General features: G+C 43.5%; 2 protein-coding genes across 2 annotated transcripts; both read left to right on the top strand.

Annotated features, from left to right (window-relative positions):
• The first annotated feature begins 313 nt into the window (after positions 1-313).
• LOC121578523 lies at positions 314-2,203 on the top strand. The gene is made up of 5 exons (XM_041892889.1): positions 314-495; positions 607-817; positions 1,189-1,396; positions 1,571-1,699; positions 1,816-2,203. The coding sequence occupies exons 1-5, from the start codon at positions 343-345 to the stop codon at positions 2,039-2,041; spliced, it is 927 nt and encodes a 308-aa protein (XP_041748823.1). The 5' UTR covers positions 314-342; the 3' UTR covers positions 2,042-2,203.
• Positions 2,204-2,592: 389 nt separating this feature from the next.
• LOC121578773 (MAP kinase-activated protein kinase 2-like) lies at positions 2,593-11,379 on the top strand. Its single transcript, XM_041893156.2, is given in 12 exon segments — positions 2,593-3,418; positions 3,421-3,462; positions 5,973-6,112; positions 6,469-6,533; positions 6,639-6,718; positions 6,891-7,017; positions 7,197-7,272; positions 7,589-7,713; positions 7,934-8,019; positions 8,123-8,203; positions 10,919-11,125; positions 11,275-11,379. Coding segments are annotated over 12 exon segments (1,371 nt in total). The 5' UTR covers positions 2,593-3,181.
• Positions 11,380-17,645: the final 6,266 nt, after the last annotated feature.

Below are 17,645 nucleotides of genomic sequence, written 5' to 3' on the forward strand. Positions count from 1 at the left end.
GAAGAGAGGGCCAGCTGGGGCCACAGGAGCCTGCCATAGAGAGGGGAGCTAGGACCACCCCTGGAGCTGGAGAAGGGGGGCAACAGGGACATAGAGCGAGTGAGGGGCAGGGAGCAGCAGGCCCTGAGCCCCCTAGGTTAGTAAAGATGGAGACATGATCCTCTCAGCTCATCACCCAAAGAGCATTGTGTAGCATTGTGTTAGGTTGTATGATGTGATTGAATGGCTACAAATACAGTGCTAGAAATACCTGCCATTGTCTCCCCCCTCCTCTCCTCTGCAGTCCTATCCTCCCCTCCACTCTCCTCTCCCCTCCCTCCCCTCCTCTCAGCGCGGAGGCCAATGTGGAGCCGTGGTCTCAAGCAGGGGTTGGGGAGACATGGTGCTCAGCTCCTGTCCCTCCCCAGCCCTGAGCTGTGTCTGCAGACTCCCCTGTCTCCGGAGGAGCAGCAGGATCAAGCCTTCATCCAGCAGCACCGCCGCAACAGAATCAAGGTGAGGGCAGGACCATTACAATCAAATCCAACAGAGGCTCCTACGGCCACTCTCTCTTTCCATTGGCCCTATCATGACCTAACCTCTGCCCTCTAACCTTGTCGGCACTAGGGCATGCAGGATAAGGAGGTGCTGGCCATCATGAGGACGGTGTGTATAGGGAACCCCACCCAGGACACCCACTCCCACCCGTCCTCTCTGGGAGGAGACACGGCCCGAGCGGTGGACAGGTTCAGGAGACAGTGTCTGGGGGAGTACCTGGACTCACTGGACCAGTGTCACACAAAGCGGGTCACAGTCAACCAGGCCACACTGGAGAGAGGTGAGAACCATAGGAAAACACACACACACATACAGAAAATATACTCACACACACAGTACAGTACACAAACACACAAGAAAACACCTTGAGGTAGGCATTAGGTAAAGCACACACATATACCCCTTTGGCTATACACACCCAAACAATTCCAGATGATGTTGACCCCTTTTCTATTCTAATCACATAACCTCATGTCACACAAGTACCCTTCATTACTGAGTAATAGCACTTTAAAGACCTTGATTGCACTTAAAAGCACCAGTAATAGCACTTTAAAGCACCAGCCATAGTGCTGGAGTATGCTGTCCAGCACTAAATCTATCTGTGTGTGTATGTCCATGCATGCGTGTGTGTGTCCTACTCCTCCTCAGTTCTGCTGCATCCAGGGGACCATGTCTTGGGGGGTCCGAAGTGTCCCGTGCTGAGGCAGGCAGGGTCCAACGCTGTGCCGGGGCGTGGTGGCCGTCTGAGGGCCTGGATCTGCTACAGCAGTAGTACCCCCCGGGGGGTCGAGGAGAAGGAGGAAGAGGAGCATGGCCTGGAGAAAGAGACCACTCCACACAAAGTCCACAAGGAGACGTGAGTGTTGGTGTCATCAACCGCAGATAGATTATCAAATTGACCACACAGTAACAGTCACATCAGGCAGAGAATAGAGATATATGTTTGTATTATACCATATGCAGTTCTGACAGTGAGGGAGAAGTCTACAGCTCTGATATTACCTGTTATGTTTTCTGCCTCCTCCCCCAGGGCTCTGTACCCCTCCCGTAGGTCTGTGCGTCGGAGGTCCAAGATGATGACTCTGTCCACAGGTCGTGCTGAGGTCAGACACAAGACAGAATGCTGGCTGACCAGGGAGGAGTACGCCCACATTAAAAGGTGAGGAGGAAGTGACATCAGTGTTATTATGGCAAGCCGCCACACTAATAGTAGCCACAGCAACAACAATGTGTATTGTTTTACATGTGTAATGTGTATGTGCTGTTTGTTTGGAGCAACATGAGGGAGCCGTCCAGCCGTAGAGCCAACCCTAACTCATTCTGGCCTGGTCAGGACAACCACGTAAGACTGTACCTGCCCAGAGTGGGCCTGTCTCCTGAGGGGGTCCTCTTTGAGCACATCGTCCACTCCCCCGCCCCCAGCCCCGGCAACTGGCCTGTCAACGACAGGGGCTACTCCACCTCTGAAGATATAGATGGACTCAAGGCCTACACCCTATAGAGCTCTCTACTCTATGCTCCAGATATAATATTGTACTTGCATGGGGTAGTTCAAATACTTTTTTGCTGTTGGAATATGGTTACAGTCCAAGGGTCTCCTCTTCAGTTCACTGGGCTATTGTCGATTGACATTATTTTATCTGTGAAGGTAATAAAGACTACCACTGACTGACCAGCATTTTTGTCCTTTTCAACTTTTTGTTTAAATTTAAGGATAAGAATTGGATGTTAGTGATTGGTTAGTAATACCTGACGAGTTCCTATAAACAGAGATCCGTATATAATGACGAGATGCTCATGTCTCTGCCCTAACAATGGGAATAGTTGTCCCAACGGCGGGAAAACAGGCGACAAGTTTAGGTCCAAAATAAGCCCATAGAAACGCATTGGGTTTATTTTGGAAAGATTTTGGCGAGAGTGAAACCTCTCGCTTCGCCTCTTCCTGTTTGTTACAAACTGTCAGCGCTTCTTTACGCGTGGCGGCTCCTTTAAAATAAACGCAGTGTGAATGAATTTGAGCAGTGCTGCGCTGACGTAAGGGATTTGGAGAGTTTGGTTTAGCCCCAGAGGGTACAGGAGAGGAGAATAACGAAGAGAATAAGGACTGTTATCCTGGTTTTATTTGGTTTTTATATGGTTTTGCAGGAAATGTTCTGCGCATTTTGATTAACTAAACTAGACATCCGGTACAGATGTATTTGCTGGGGTACAATGACCTGTGTCCCATTTATTTTGATACAACATAATATTTTACATAATCGATTGTAAACTATACCACAAATTAGAATGTCCTTTAGAGTGAAGTTCAAAATGCTTCATAGAACTATACAATCTGAAAACGTATTATTCTGTCAATGTGCCAATATTATTGTATATAGTAGCTATTCCTCGGAAAAAATAAGACTACTGAGGATTAATTCGCCTATTTTCGCGCCATAATCTAAAGTAAAATCGAAGGACGACGAAGGAATCTGAAAAAAATCTAATTTAGTCTCAGAGAGAGGGAGGGGGAGTGAGGCTGCGGCCGGACATTGGACGGGAGGGGAAGAGGGACATATTCCCCAGGACACCACTGCCTCTTCTTGCACTCTCTGTTCCTCTGGAGAGCACGGAGGGGGACTTGAACGGAAAGAGACAAAGCATGCAACATAATGGTAATGGGGAGGAGAGGCAGTCGGCGAACCAATCCGAATCTCAGCTCCAGGGGACGACTGGTTTCAGCGGACCACACATCCCAGGCAATGACACCCTAAGCAGTCCCACACTCTTCCAACTGCCCGCTCATTCCCAACTGGAGTTCAAACGCAACGCAGTCACAGAGGACTACAAAATAACAACTCAAGTACTAGGACTGGGTATGAACGGGAAAGTGCTGGAATGCAATGCTACTGCAAGAAGACAGGGGATAAATGTGCGCTCAAGGTGTGTGTGTGTGTGTGAGAGAGAGAGAGAGAGAGAGAGAGAGAGAGAGAGAGAGAGAGAGAGAGAGAGAGACCATCGGTCATCAGACCCAAGTGGCACCAAGTATTTTAGGTCTTGCTTGCTTTCTTTCCTTACATACTGATGTAAATGACAGGGCACTTGAGGATATCTTTGCAGTGGTGATGGTAAGGGGTAGAATAGTAATCAATTATTCACTATTCCTCCATCTCAGACAGTCTCCAGCTCAGTCTCTTGCATATTTCTTAATTGTTTGATAGTACCAATGGAACCACTCCTTTATTTGGAATCACATCCTTTGTCTGATTTCGGTTGGGGTTGTATGAAGGACATACGCCCACCTTGGATATAATGCTAAAAACATACGCTTGCCAGTCACATCCTCAATAATTTACATACATGGGCGTCGGTGTACATGCTTGCAGTATACCATGTCTGATGTGCAGAAGTTGACATTTGTGCAGGGAAGTTACTGTCACCTGAGTCTCGCCTACTTCCGGCCTCTGATATATTTACTGTATCAACAAACAAGGCGAAGTGTACAGAGTCTTTCTAAACCTGCAAAGTCAGTTAGTTAGCATGTCCACCAGTCACCAGGAGTTTTCTTAAAAAACTGGAAAAAGTGCAACCACAAAAAACAAGAACTGAAACCCCATGAGCCTCTTGGTATGTTTTCATTGGATCAGTCTCAATCTCCAAAATAGTTCCACATTTTTTTTTTTCCAGGGACACCAAAGATAGATGGATGAAATGTGATGATGAGGAGGATCAGTTATACTGGCGCATGTGAATACATGCTTATGTTCTGTTCTGTCAGTGTTTGTGTTATGGACAATGTTTAGGCTGAGTATTAGGTTCCTCCTCTATAAACAGTTTAATCTCAACCTGCCCTCTCCTTCCTGTCCCACAATGCACTGGTTCCTGTCATAGACAGAGGAGAGGCTAGTTTCTCTGACTGTGGTGTCTGGGGATATGGGATCCCTTCCAACCTTACATCCAATCCCTTTGCAAGGTTGTTATTATCGGTACATTTTGAATGCACTCAAAGTTCTGCATGGAATCCTCCTGCCAAGTAAATTACAGTTTTTATCAATTACTTTGGTGCAATTTTAACAAGTATGTCTTACATATTCAAAACTCTAAGCACAAAAATCTAAACAGATCATCAAAATGGCTCATGTTTCAAAATTCAAAGCACATTTCCAATATACTGAGTACAACAAATACCCATGGGACCTATGATTTCTTAATCCGGCCCTGTATGTGCTACCATTTGGAATTATACTGTAGTGTAGTGTACAATGCACTACTGAAATACCTGGGTTGTACTGTATATAACAATATATTCCACTCATGATCTGAATTTCAATTATACACTGTAAGCTGATAGATTTCAAGCAGAGAGACAGGCGATACTGTATCAGTTGACAAGTCACGTAGAAAAGGTGATCTTGTACAATGTTGAATGGGGCAGAAATGGAATACAACACCGTGCTCCTTTTTTACAATAGCCAACTGCTTTAAAATACCTCTATTTCTTACAATTTGTCCTACATATGTACTCTCTAAGGATAATGAAACTGTAAGAATGACATACTTCTCAACATTACCCACAACCTGCCATTGGATACACATTATAAAAAGAATTGTGCTTGTCAAGTTACATTATTATCAAATGAAAAATGATATTTACCATCTACTATTCTTTCTATTCAGCACTACGAAAAGAACAGTTTTGAAATGTGTATATTAAATTTTTTGCTATTGGAATAAAGGGTAGTTAAAAATGACTAAATGGTAAGCCTGATCTGATGTATTGGTAAACAAAATGTTCTCATGATATTTTATGGAAAACTTAGATTTTGCATGACTGACTCAGGGACGAAAGATGTGTGAAACCCCAATGAATGCAAAATCAAAGGTTCTGAACATAAAATAAGCGGCATTACAAGTGTTATCAGTTTAGAGTTTTGTACTTAGAGTTTAGAAAATATACCACTTACATCTGAAAAATGTGCCAAATTGATTGAACAAAAACTGTAATATGAATGAATGGTCCGGATTGTATTTCGGATGATGGAATCACTGATGTGAGAGTATGGAGAGACTGTGTACGGGTGTGTGTGTGTAAGAGTGAGAGAGAGCAAGAGTGAAAGAGTGAGAGAAAGAGAGGTGAGAGAGCGCGAGAGAGAGAGAGCTGTGGGACTAAGATTGGTCACAGGGCTTTTAACCTGATTGAAGCTGTTATTATGCCCTTGATCAATTCCTCCAAGACCTGTGAGTGGCTATAGACAACATGGACACATGCACACAAAAACACACTCACAGCACATACATGTTGTATAGATACACACTGACGTTCCAATACAGATACATGCTGCACCCATCATCATAACTTGTCATTGTAAATACTGTATGCTTCTGAAACCTGCACATTATTCTCTCCCCTTCTTTCTCTGTGTTTCTATCCCCACCTTCCTCTGTGGGGGCAGATTCTGTATGATAGTCCTAAGGCGCGGCGGGAGGTGGAGCTTCATTGGAGAGTGTCGGGGGGTCCATACATCGTTCGCATCCTCAGCCTGTATGAGAACATGCACCAGGGGAAGAAATGCCTGGTTATCATCATGGAGTGGTAAGGACCACACAGACTACATAAACCAGAATGCATTGTGTATGATGCATGTCTTCTCTCTTAGCTTATCTAGCATGTCTCTAGACTTTAAAAACATTGCTAATGAGTAGGGCCAGGAGTTTTTCCTGGTCAGGTCACGTGGTCAGAAAAAAACTCCTGGCCCTAATGAAAGTCTACACAAACATCAAATTATGTTCCCGCTCTCCTCCTTGGTCATTGTGTTTGGGCTCTGTAGATTGGGCTCAGTAATTAACTAGTAACTACTAAGGGACAATGCTTGCCTTGTTTAGTGGAATAGCTTTGTTGTCTTGTTGAGAAGCTCTGATCTGTGTCTCTTGTTTTTCTTCCTGTCTCAGTATGGAGGGAGGGGAGCTGTTCAGTCGCATTCAGGCCAGAGGGGACCAGGCGTTCACAGAGAGAGGTGAGTTATGACGGGGAACTGTGTTGTGTCATTTACAGTGCTCTGTGATTTACGGTGCCCCGTATGCTCTATGTTAATCAGATTTATGTCATGGCTTTTAATCAGAGGCTTCAGAGATCATGAGGGACATAGGCGTGGCAATCGAGTACCTCCACCACAAGGACATAGCTCACAGAGATGTCAAGGTGGGACTATACTCCTAGACACACATCACTCACAGACATGTACACCCCTGTATCTCTTTCATCTGACACTCGCTGACAGATGTCTTTACCGCTGGTGGTTTTAGTGATGATGTACTTATTGCTTTCGTCTTTTTTACACCCCACTCCACACACACACACAAACACACAACAGCCTGAAAATCTGCTCTACACCACCAAGGAGAGCAATGGTGTGCTGAAACTGACTGACTTTGGCTTTGCCAAGGAGACCACCCTCCACAACTCCCTCCAGACACCCTGTTACACCCCTTACTATGTTGGTGAGTGGTTGGGTCTGTTACACAAGTAGTGGTATAGTATACTATTTAGATGTGACTATAGGCTATAACGTTTTATGGTTTACTTTTCCCCACATATTGTCCCTGTCTCTGCCTGTCTGTCTGCCTGACTAGTTGTCTCTTGGTCTCTATTTATGTCTGTGTGTCTGTCTGTCCATCAGCCCCCGAGGTGCTCGGTCCAGAGAAGTATGACAAGTCATGTGACATGTGGTCTCTGGGCGTGATCATGTACATCCTGTGAGTACCTAGTGTGTCTTTGTGCTATAAGTGTGTCTGTGAGTATGTGAGAATCAAGTCACAGGCTTCTTATTCACTCTCACTCTGCCTACTGTTCCCTCCTGGGCCTCATTCCTACACTCCCTTTTCTGCACTTCCTGGTTCTCCTCTCCCTCTCTTTCAACACTCGGCTCCTCATGGTCCACCACTTGCTTTCTGAATGAATGAATGACTGTTAAATGACTGTTAAATTGCTGTTGAATGAGTGTCCAGTTGTAGTGCATACAGTAGCTGTAGTTGCTCTGTACTCATGGTAAAGTATATAGAGTATCCCCAGGCTGTGTGGGTTCCCTCCGTTCAACTCTAATACGGGCCAGGACATCTCCCCAGGGATGAAGCAGAGGATCAGGATGGGCCAGTACAACTTCCCTAACCCTGAGTGGGCTGAAGTGTCGGAGGAAGGTCAGACTAGAGACAATTGAATACTGTGGGTTTGAATGGCCTATACTAGAGGTAGAGGCTTCACTGCAATACAAACTATGTTCTGCTAATTTCAAAATATTTTGGACGGATTCGTCTACGGTTGTGATTTGTAGGTCCTTTGACAAACATCTTGTCTAGTTTACCTGATGTTCATGTTTTATTTGATATGCTTGTTGACCTATGACCATACCCTCTGTAGCCAAACAGCTGATCAACCAGCTGCTGAAGACAGACCCAAACGAGAGGATGACCATCGGGCAGTTCATGAACCACCCTTGGATCAATGTGAGTATTACTACTGCATGTCTGAGAACACTGTCTGAGTGCGTTGGATAATATGAGACTCTCATTCACACTGTGTGTGTGTGTGTGTTTGTTGACATTACAGCAGTCGATGGTGGTTCCTCCGACTCCTCTGCACACATCCCGTGTTCTGACAGAGGACAGAGATCTGTGGGACAATGTCAAGGTGAGACTAGAGAGCTGTAAAACACTGACACTGTGGTATGAAAAAATTAACCACTAGATGGTGCTAAAACAGTAGATTTGTAAGATCCATACTGCAACTATCTACAGTGCCTTTAGAAAATTCTCAAACCCCTTGACATATTCCAAATGTAATTCATTTTGTTGTGTTACTGCCTGAATTCAAAATTGATTCAATACCCCATAATGACAAAGTGAAAACATGTTTTTAGAAACATTTGGCAAATATATTGAAAATGAAATACAGAAATACCTAATTTACATAGGTATTCACACATCTTTTCTATGACACTCAAAATTGAGCTCAGGTGCATCCAATTTCCTTTGATCATCCTTGAGATGTCGCTACAACTTGATTGGAGTCCACCTGTGGCCAATTGTTTGGACATGATTTAGAAAGAAACCCATCTGTCTATATAAGGTCCCACAGAAACTATATTATGAAGTCCAAGGAACTGTCTGTAGATCTCCGAGATATAATTGTGATGAGGCATATATCTGGGGAAGGGTATAAAACAATTTCTAGAGTGTTGAATGTTTCTGGTCTCCATCATTGGGAAATAGAAAAAACATGGAACTACCAAGACTCTGCCTAGAGCTGGCTGTCTGACCAAACTGAGTAACCAGGCAAGAAGGACCTTGGTTAAGGAGGTGACCAAGAACCCAATGACCACTCTGACAGAACTACAGAGTCCCTTGGCTGAGATGGGAGTACCTGCCAGAAGGACATCAGTCTCTACAGCACTTCACCAATCTGGGATTTATGGGAGAGGGGCCAGACGGAAGCCACTCCTGAGAAAAAGGCACATGACAGCACGCCTGGAGCATGGTGGTGGCAGCATCATAATATGGGGATGCTTTTCAGCGGCAGGGAGAAAAGTAAGAATAGAGGGAACAATGAATGGAGCCAAGTACAGGCAAATCCTTGATGAGAACCTGCTTCATAGTACAAACGATCTTAGATTGGGGTGAAGATTTACGTTCCAACAGGACAATGACCCCAAGCATACAGCCAAAGCAACGCTGGAATGGCTTCAGAACAAGAATGGGAAAGTCATTGAGTGGCCCAGCCAAAGCCTAGACTTGAATCCCATTGAAAATCTGTGGAAAGACTTGAATATTGCTGTTTGCCGCTCCCTATCTAACTTAACAGAGCTTGAGAAAATCTGCAAGGAAGAATGGGAGAAAATCTCCAAATCCAGATGTGCAAAACTGATAGACATACCCAAGTCGACTTAAAGGGAAATTCCCTACTAATTGCCTAATTATTTTCCTCTACCTTTTTCATTCAGAAATGACGCTTTAAAGCTGTAATCCCCGCCAAAGGTGCTTCTACAAAGTATTGACTCAGGGGTGTGAATACTTACAGTACCAGTCAAAAGTTTGGACACGCCTACTCATTCAAGGGTTTTTCTTTCTTTTTACTATTTTCTACATTGTAGAATAATAGTGAAGACATCAAAACTATGAAATAACCCATATGGAATCATGTAGTAACCAAAAAAGTGTTAAACAAATCAAAATATATTTTATATTTGAGATTCTTCAAAGTAGCCACCCTTTGCCTTGATGACAGCTTTGCTCACTTGGCATTCTCTCAACCAGCTTCACCTGGAATGATTTTCCAACAGTCTTGAAGGAGTTCCCACATATGCTGAGCACTTGTTGGCTGCTTTCCCTTCAATCTGCAGTCCAACTCATCCCAAACCATCTCAAAAGGACAGATTTCTACCGGTCTAATGTCCATTGTTCGTGTTTCTTGGCCCAAGCAAGTTTCTTATTATTGGTGTCCTTTAGTAGTGGTTTCTTTGGAGTAATTTGACCATGAAGGCCTGATTCACGCAGTCTCCTTTGAACAGTTGATTTTGAGATGTGTCTGTTTCTTGAACTCTGTGAAGCATTTATTTGGGCTGCAATTTCTGAGGCTGGTAACTCTAATGAACTTATCCTCTGCAGCAGAGGTGACTCTGGGTCTTCCTCCATGAGAGCCAATTTCATCATAGCGCTTGACGGTTTTTGTGACTGCACTTGAAGAATCGTTCAAAGTTATTGAAATGTTCCGTATTGACTGACCTTCATGTCTTTAAAGTAATGATGGACTGTCGTTTCTCTTTGCTTATTTGAGCTGTTCTTGCCATAATATGGACTTGGTATTTTACCAAATAGGGCTATCTTCTAATTTCACAAATTATCTTTTAACAAGGCACACCTGTTAATTGAAATGCATTCCAGGTGACTACCTCATGAAGCTGGTTGAGGGAATGCCAAGAGTGTGCAAAGCTGTCATCAAGGCAAAGGGTGGCTACTTTGAAGAATCTAAAATATATTTTTATTTGTTTAACACTTTTTAGGTTACTACATGATTCCATATGTGGTATTTCATAGTTTTGATGTCTTCACTATTATTCTACAATGTAGAAAATAGTAAAAATAAAGAAAAACCCTGGAATGAGTGTGTCTAAACTTTTGACTGGTACGGTATGTAAATTAGATATTTCTGTATTTCATTTTCAAGAAATTTGCACACATTTCTAAAAACATATTTTCACTGTCATTATGGGCTACTGTGTGTAGATGGGTGAGATTTTTTATTTATTTAATCCATTTTGGATTCAGGCTGTAACACAACAAAATGTGGAATAAGTCAAGGGATATGATTACTTTCTGAAGGCACTGTATCTGTACTGTCTGGATCCAGGAGGAGATGACCAGTGCTCTGGCCACCATGCGTGTGGACTATGACCAGGTGAAGATCAAAGATCTGGACACGTCCAATAACCCACTGCTCAACAAGCGACGCAAGAGACCTGCTGCTGGGGCAGCCGAGGGAGAGGAGGGAGGAGGGGGAGGTGGTGGGGGATTAGGAGGGGGAGGTGGTGGGGGATTAGGAGGAGGAGGCACAACTGTTTGCAACAGCCAGTGAAAGTCTGAGGGGAAAGGAGAGGGAGGAGGGGATGTTTTATTAAAACCTGTAGGCTACTGATATTATGTTTATAAAGCCCTTCTGTTGAATAAAGCCCTTCTGTTGAATAAATGTAATGTTGTCTCCCTCAGGTGGTCGGCTTCGTCATTACACCCTCTAAAATGACGTTACCGAACAGAATTCTCAAATGGGCGGTGCTTAGAAAATACCTGCTCATGGGCTGCGATAAAGAATGAGACCCAGACTTCCTTAAACCTATAATAAGTAAAGAAGTAATTTTGTGTGAAAGCCCCCCCCAAAAAAATTGTTTTACGTCAGAGGCAGAAACATGGCACAGAACGAAGAAAAATAGCTATTTTTGCAGCCCTTCTCCCCTTGTCGATACGGAGGACGCATGCTGTTTAAATGGCCAACATTTATTTAGACGTTCACAAATGTAACACATTTTGACTATCACTAATGTTATGATATGTTTGTTATAGTAATAAAGAAGATGAAATATATTGGGTAGATGTTTCTAAAACTAATTGTAACTATGTATGGACACAGGCACGGCTCCAGGATGACATGCCTGAGGGGGCATTTTAAATCCATGGGGGGCACAACTAGTATTGCTTTAGAGCCCTAATAAAATAAGGTAGATTGGTCCTACTGCTGTTCAAATGTACAAAAATGTATCTGAAATGTAGCCGTACATTTAACATTTAAGTCATTTAGCAGACGCTCTTATCCAGAGCGACTTACAAATCAACAATCGTTGTTTTATTTAATAACACAAGATATGCGCCCCACTACTACTTAAGTGTGCTACACATAATTTGCGCCTACCAACATGCACAGATCAGATGGACAGGATGAGCACTACTAGGCTATTAAAGATTCTTACAGGCTTCATAGCTTAAACTTCAATAATTAGAACTGTAGGCTCAGTGGCGACCCGTCATTCAGGGCAGGTGGGGCAGAACCTGTTTTGCATGTTATTTTGGCATTAATTCGTGACATATCCGTTTGCAAACAATGTAAAAACAAATATATTGAGTGAATAACGCTGCATACAAACATGGTCTCTTTCTTGCTTTCTTGAGTAAGGCAGCTCCAAAATGGAGGTGTTTCAGCCTAGCACAGTGCTTTCTGTGGTGGAGGGGCAGCCAGTGGAAAATACAGAGTTTAGGTGTTGGTAATCTTCTCTAGTTCCACCGTGATTGGCTAAGTGTTCTGTCACTCATGGGGACACTACGTCACCGCAGAATCTACAGGGAGAGCTAGGCAGTTCAAGCTCCATTGGATGCTGCCATAGATTAACATTAGAAGTGCCCATCCAAGAAGGCTCAAGTCATTGGCCACAGATAAAATGACGTCAAATCACGTTATACAGTATCTACCGTAGCTTTGATTGGACTGAACATGTCAACATCATACTTTCAAAATCTTAGCTAGCAAGCTAGACAAGCAGTCATCATCATGAATCACGTTGACAATTTACTGGCAAACCCTTTTCAATCCTTGTCATATGAAGAGAAATTATAGATACAACGTATCGGTGCTCATCGGCCATTGGGCATAAACATTGCACAACAAGTCAGAAATCGCAAATTTAACAATGAGTGGTTTGGAAGGAATCAGTGGCTAACTGCAAGCGTTGCAAAGCAATCACTATTTTGCTTCCCCTGCCTGCTATTCGGTGGAGAGGGTGTGAAGACTGGGTTTAAGGATTTAAAACATCTGTCTGAAAGGGTCTCTTTCCCAGCTTAAAAGGATACACATTCACACGCAACAACATGGGCCAGAAAAGGTTGAATACGTTGGCCATGCTGTCAATCCAGCATGACTTCTGTCACGTTGATTTTATTTTATTTTATTCAAAACAACTGGAAACTCTGAAATCTCAGACTTCAGTGAGTTCAAGACCTCTGTTCAAGTTCAAGACCTCTGAAAAAAACGTTTTGAACGGTCATCCAACTCGGAATTCCAAGTCGGGAACTCAGGCCTCTTTCTAGAGCTCCGACCTGAAGAGCAATGATGTCATGATTCTACCTTGTTTTTTTTTCCAAGTTCCCAGTTGTCTTGAAAGCACCATAAATCCAGAGAATGCAAGACTTGATGACAAAATTTGATGACAAAATTTGCCCACAAGAAGGACCACCTCACCACCTTCCTGTTCAAGTGAGGACAGCACAACAACAGTGAGTCCAAAATGCATTGTATGCTGCTGCATAAATGATGTACAGTGCATTCGGAAAATATTCAGACCCGTTGACTGTTTCCACATTTGGTTACGTTACAGCCTTATTCTAAAATGGATTAAAATAAAATTAAATTCTCATAAATCTACACACAATACCCCATAATGACAAAGCAAAAACAGGTACTTTTTTTTATTGCAAATGTATTAAAAATAAAACACAGAAATACCTTATTTACATAAGTATTCAGAACCTTTGCGATGAGACTCGAAAATTGAGGTCAGGTGCATCCTGTTTCCATTGATCATCCTTGAGATAATTCTACAACTCGAATGGAGTCCACCTGTGGTAAAATCAACTGATTGGACATGATTTGGAAAGGCACACACCTGTCTCTATAAGGTCCCACAGTTAGTGCATGTCAGAGCAAAAACCAAGCCATGAGGTCGAAGGAATTGTCTGTAGAGCTCTGAGACAGGATTGTGTCGAGGCACAGATCTGGGGAAGGGTACCAAACATTTTTCTTAAATGGAAGAAGTTTGGAACCACCAAGACTCTTCCTAGAGCTGGCCGCCCGGCCAAACTCAGCAATCGAGGGAGAAGGGCCTTGGGCAGGGAGGTGACCAAGAACCCGATGGTCACTCTGACAGAGCTTCAGAGTTCCTCTGTGGAGATGGGAGAACCTATCAGAAGGACAACCATCTCTGCAGCACTCCACCAATCAGGCTTTTATGGCAGAGTGGCCAGACGGAAGCCACTCCTCAGTAAAAGGCACCTGACAGCCTGCTTGGAGTTTGCCAAAAGACACCTAAAGACTCTCAGACCATGAGAAACAAGGTTCTCTGGTCTGATGAAACCAAGATTGAACTCTTTGGCCCGAATGCCAAGCGTCACGTCTGGAGGAAACCTGGCACCATCCCTACTGTGAAGCATGGTGGTGGCACCATCATGCTGTGGGGATGTTTTTTCAGCAGCAGGGACTGGGAGACTAGTCAGGATCGAGGGAAAGATGAACGGAGCAAAGTACAGAGAGATACTTGATGAAGACCTGTTCCAGAGCACTCAGGACCTCAGACTGGGGCAAAGGTTCACCTTCCAACAGGACAACGACCCTAAGTAAAGTTAAGGCCTCAACATCTTGCTGAATTTATCTGAACTAACATTTATCTGAATTTCTGTTGGTGTCCATTTTGAAAGTGCTGAACGAATAGGCCTACCTCATCACAGCTCCTTTGCTTGCACTTACTTATACTTAGATCTAAGTGTTAATGATATGAGAATAAACATTATGAATTTACGGAAAATAAATGTAATAATGTTTGTGTATGGTTCAAAACTCAAAACTCATTTTGCCGTTCGTTATTATTGAAGGAGAATGCGGTTCTTATCCACTTACACAAATCCACAAGGAGTCAGTAGTAACCACATTTATTTAAGCAAGTCAGCCATATCAGCTATGTTTTGCTGCCAGACAAGGCACCGCTGATAGCCAGGTGTAGCGGTGGTAAGGATTCACTCCATGGTGCTGAAAGGAAAGCTCTGCTGTTGGTACAGCTTTATGTAGGCCCTAACAGTTTGTGGGCACTGTTTGTCACCATTATAGTGTAATAAATGTTTTGTTTAGTGTTGTGTTGTGTAGTGGCTTTGCTGGCATGCATAATTTTTTTTGCCCCACCAAGATTTATATGCTAAAGTCGCCACTGTATATGCTACATTTCTGTCTAATTTGTGACACTATGCAATGAGCGTAACGTACAGTAAGCCAAGCCGCCACTTCTCCAGGCGCGCAATATGTTCTGTGGGAGAGTTTCAGAAAAGCAAACTAAATGGTCCTATACTACTGCGACACACAAAATGTAGGCCTATCTGAAATGCAGTCATATACACAACAACTGTCATTTTGCACACAAGAAAGCACGGGATGTTGAAGAGAAGCCCCATAGAGACTGGTAGCCCAAGATGCACTCATTAAAACAGCACACACCGTAACCATCGATTCAGGACCATGGACAGAAGGCTACCGCCAGTCAGCACGATGAAAGGATGCTCTGCCAATTTCAGCCCCACTAAAGTGGACAGCTAGGACAATAGGAGCACTGCACTAGGCCTCACCTCAGAGCACAACCAATAGGTTACATTGGTTATTGTCCCTATACCATAACATAATGCAAAGCTGTATATCTATCAATAGCAATTAGACCCGCAAAAGCAAGCAATGACCTTAAGAATCCCAAATCAATTTAACATGCATGGAAGTAAGAAGCAAAGGTCTAAAGTAACTATACATTAAGCCAAACAACCAGGGTTACATGAGGGAAAACCAAGGAAGAGCTGCAGCCTCCTTGATGACGTGCTGAACCTCATGAGAAGTTTCTGATTCCATTCTCCTTCCTGGCAAAATTTACTTTTCAGGTCCCTCTCAAATGCCAGCTGGACAAGCTGGGCTTTTCGTTGATGTAACATGGTCTGTCTGTGTTCACTGAATACGTTCTTCAGGGTGGAGAAGGAATTTTTGTAGATGCCCCAAATGTTAATCCATGTTTCAGTGCCAACAGCACAGTCGGCATTGCTGACAAAGGCCCACCGTATCTTTGAAGAACACTGAGTGGGGTCCATTTGTTGTTGCTGGCTGTGGTTGCGATTTCACTTTTCAAGAATGTGCGAGCCACAATAAACTCAGCTTCCACTGGTTCAGTTTTGGTTAAATCCAACAATGGCTTGACCTTGTTCACATCCAAAAATTCTGGGCTCTCGGGATCCATGGCACACAGAGCTTCCACCAGTTGAATATTTCCTTCGCTAAATCGTGATGACATTTCCCCCAGCACAGCATCCAAAGTGCTGAAAATTGTCTCCATCATCATGCTGACCCACTGTGCTTTCAACTACATACTCTTGCAGAGTTTTACTCATGAGTCTCCGTCGTTTGCTTGGAGCTGGTGTGCTCGTGCCCTCCTGGCATGCCTCCCAAAGCTTTTCAAATTTAGCATCACATCGCAGTTTTTCAACGCACCCATACGTACTGCGAACAAGTTTCATACCGGTGTGTGGATCAGTAGCTTCAGACTGCATTAACTTCTTAGGAGGGTAGAGGAGCCCCAGGATTTTGTGAGTCATGTTAGCAATAAACTTAAAGCTCGGCTCTGTCACTTTCAATAAGTCTGTGGAGTTGGAGTTGGAGTGAGTAGTCATGCTGTACTTCGCTCCGCAGGTAATATGACACACATTACATTACAATGGAATGATTTGATTAGTGTAATGTTGGACAGCTACATAGTTGTTTTTGTATCAGAGATAAAGGTGTAGTATAGAGAAACTATCGAGGTTAGCTAGGCAGCTACATTCGTTCGCAGCGACAACGTTTTTCAAACAAAGTCAACACCGCAGCCATTGCTAGCTAGCCAACACTACCAGCTAGCAGTACTGTAGCAACTAAATACAATATCATTTTAGCCAACTATATTCGTTCGCAGCGACACCGTTTTTCAAACAAAGACAACACCGCAGCCATTGCTAGCTAGCCAACACTACCAGCTAGCAATACTGTAGCAACTAAATACAATATCATTTTAGTCAATAAGAATTTTGCAATGTAAAGCTTCACTTTCTGAACATTCGAGATGTGTAGTCCACTTGTGTAGCTAGCATGACTGACTTTGTGCTAGCTAGCCAACGTTTAATTATTTATACGTTATGAAAGGAACTAGACACGGACATGAATGATCTGTTTAGTGTGTTAACACACTATTGGTAGTTTGTTGTAACCAAGTATTGGTGCTAAACCGTGTGTTATTGGATGCTAGCATGCTAGCTAGCTATGGCGTCATAGGATACGGTGCCCTGGGCAGTTTTCACAGAAGAATACTGTACCAAGTTAGCTAGCTGAATAAACTAAGTTATAGTCTATTCCTAGAAAACATTGAACCGCTGTAGTTTACAACAATTGTAATTTCTAAAGTGGAAGTTGGGAGAGTTATATTTGAGTGTTTCAGTGAAAGGTAAGTGAGGGAGGCCCACTCTCTCGCTTCCCCAGATGTTTAGTTAATTTTATTCTGATCTCTTTTGCATTATTGTAGCCTTTTCTGTAGCCTGTCAACTATGTGTCTGTCTATCCCTGTTCTCTCCTCTCTGCACAGGCCATACAAACGCTTCACACCGCGTGGCTGCTGCCAGTCTAATCTGGTGGTCCCTGCGCACACGACCCACGTGGAGTTCCAGGTCTCCGGCAGCCTCTAGAACTGCCGTTCTGCGGCCATCAAGGCAGAGTTCATCTCAGCCTATGCTACTCTCCAGTCCCTCGACTTCTTGGCGCTGACGGA

The sequence above is a fragment of the Coregonus clupeaformis genome, chromosome 12 (assembly GCF_020615455.1).
Source record: "Coregonus clupeaformis isolate EN_2021a chromosome 12, ASM2061545v1, whole genome shotgun sequence".
Lineage (NCBI taxonomy): Eukaryota > Metazoa > Chordata > Actinopteri > Salmoniformes > Salmonidae > Coregonus > Coregonus clupeaformis.

Coding starts and splice junctions, on each gene's coding strand:
- LOC121578523 (XM_041892889.1), top strand. CDS start 343: ATGTGGAGCCGTGGTCTCAAGCAGGGGTTGGGGAGACATGGTGCTCAG. Junction 1,397..1,570: donor CACAAAGTCCACAAGGAGAC/GTGAGTGTTGGT, acceptor CTCCTCCCCCAG/GGCTCTGTACCCCTCCCGTA. Junction 1,700..1,815: donor GAGTACGCCCACATTAAAAG/GTGAGGAGGAAG, acceptor GTTTGTTTGGAG/CAACATGAGGGAGCCGTCCA.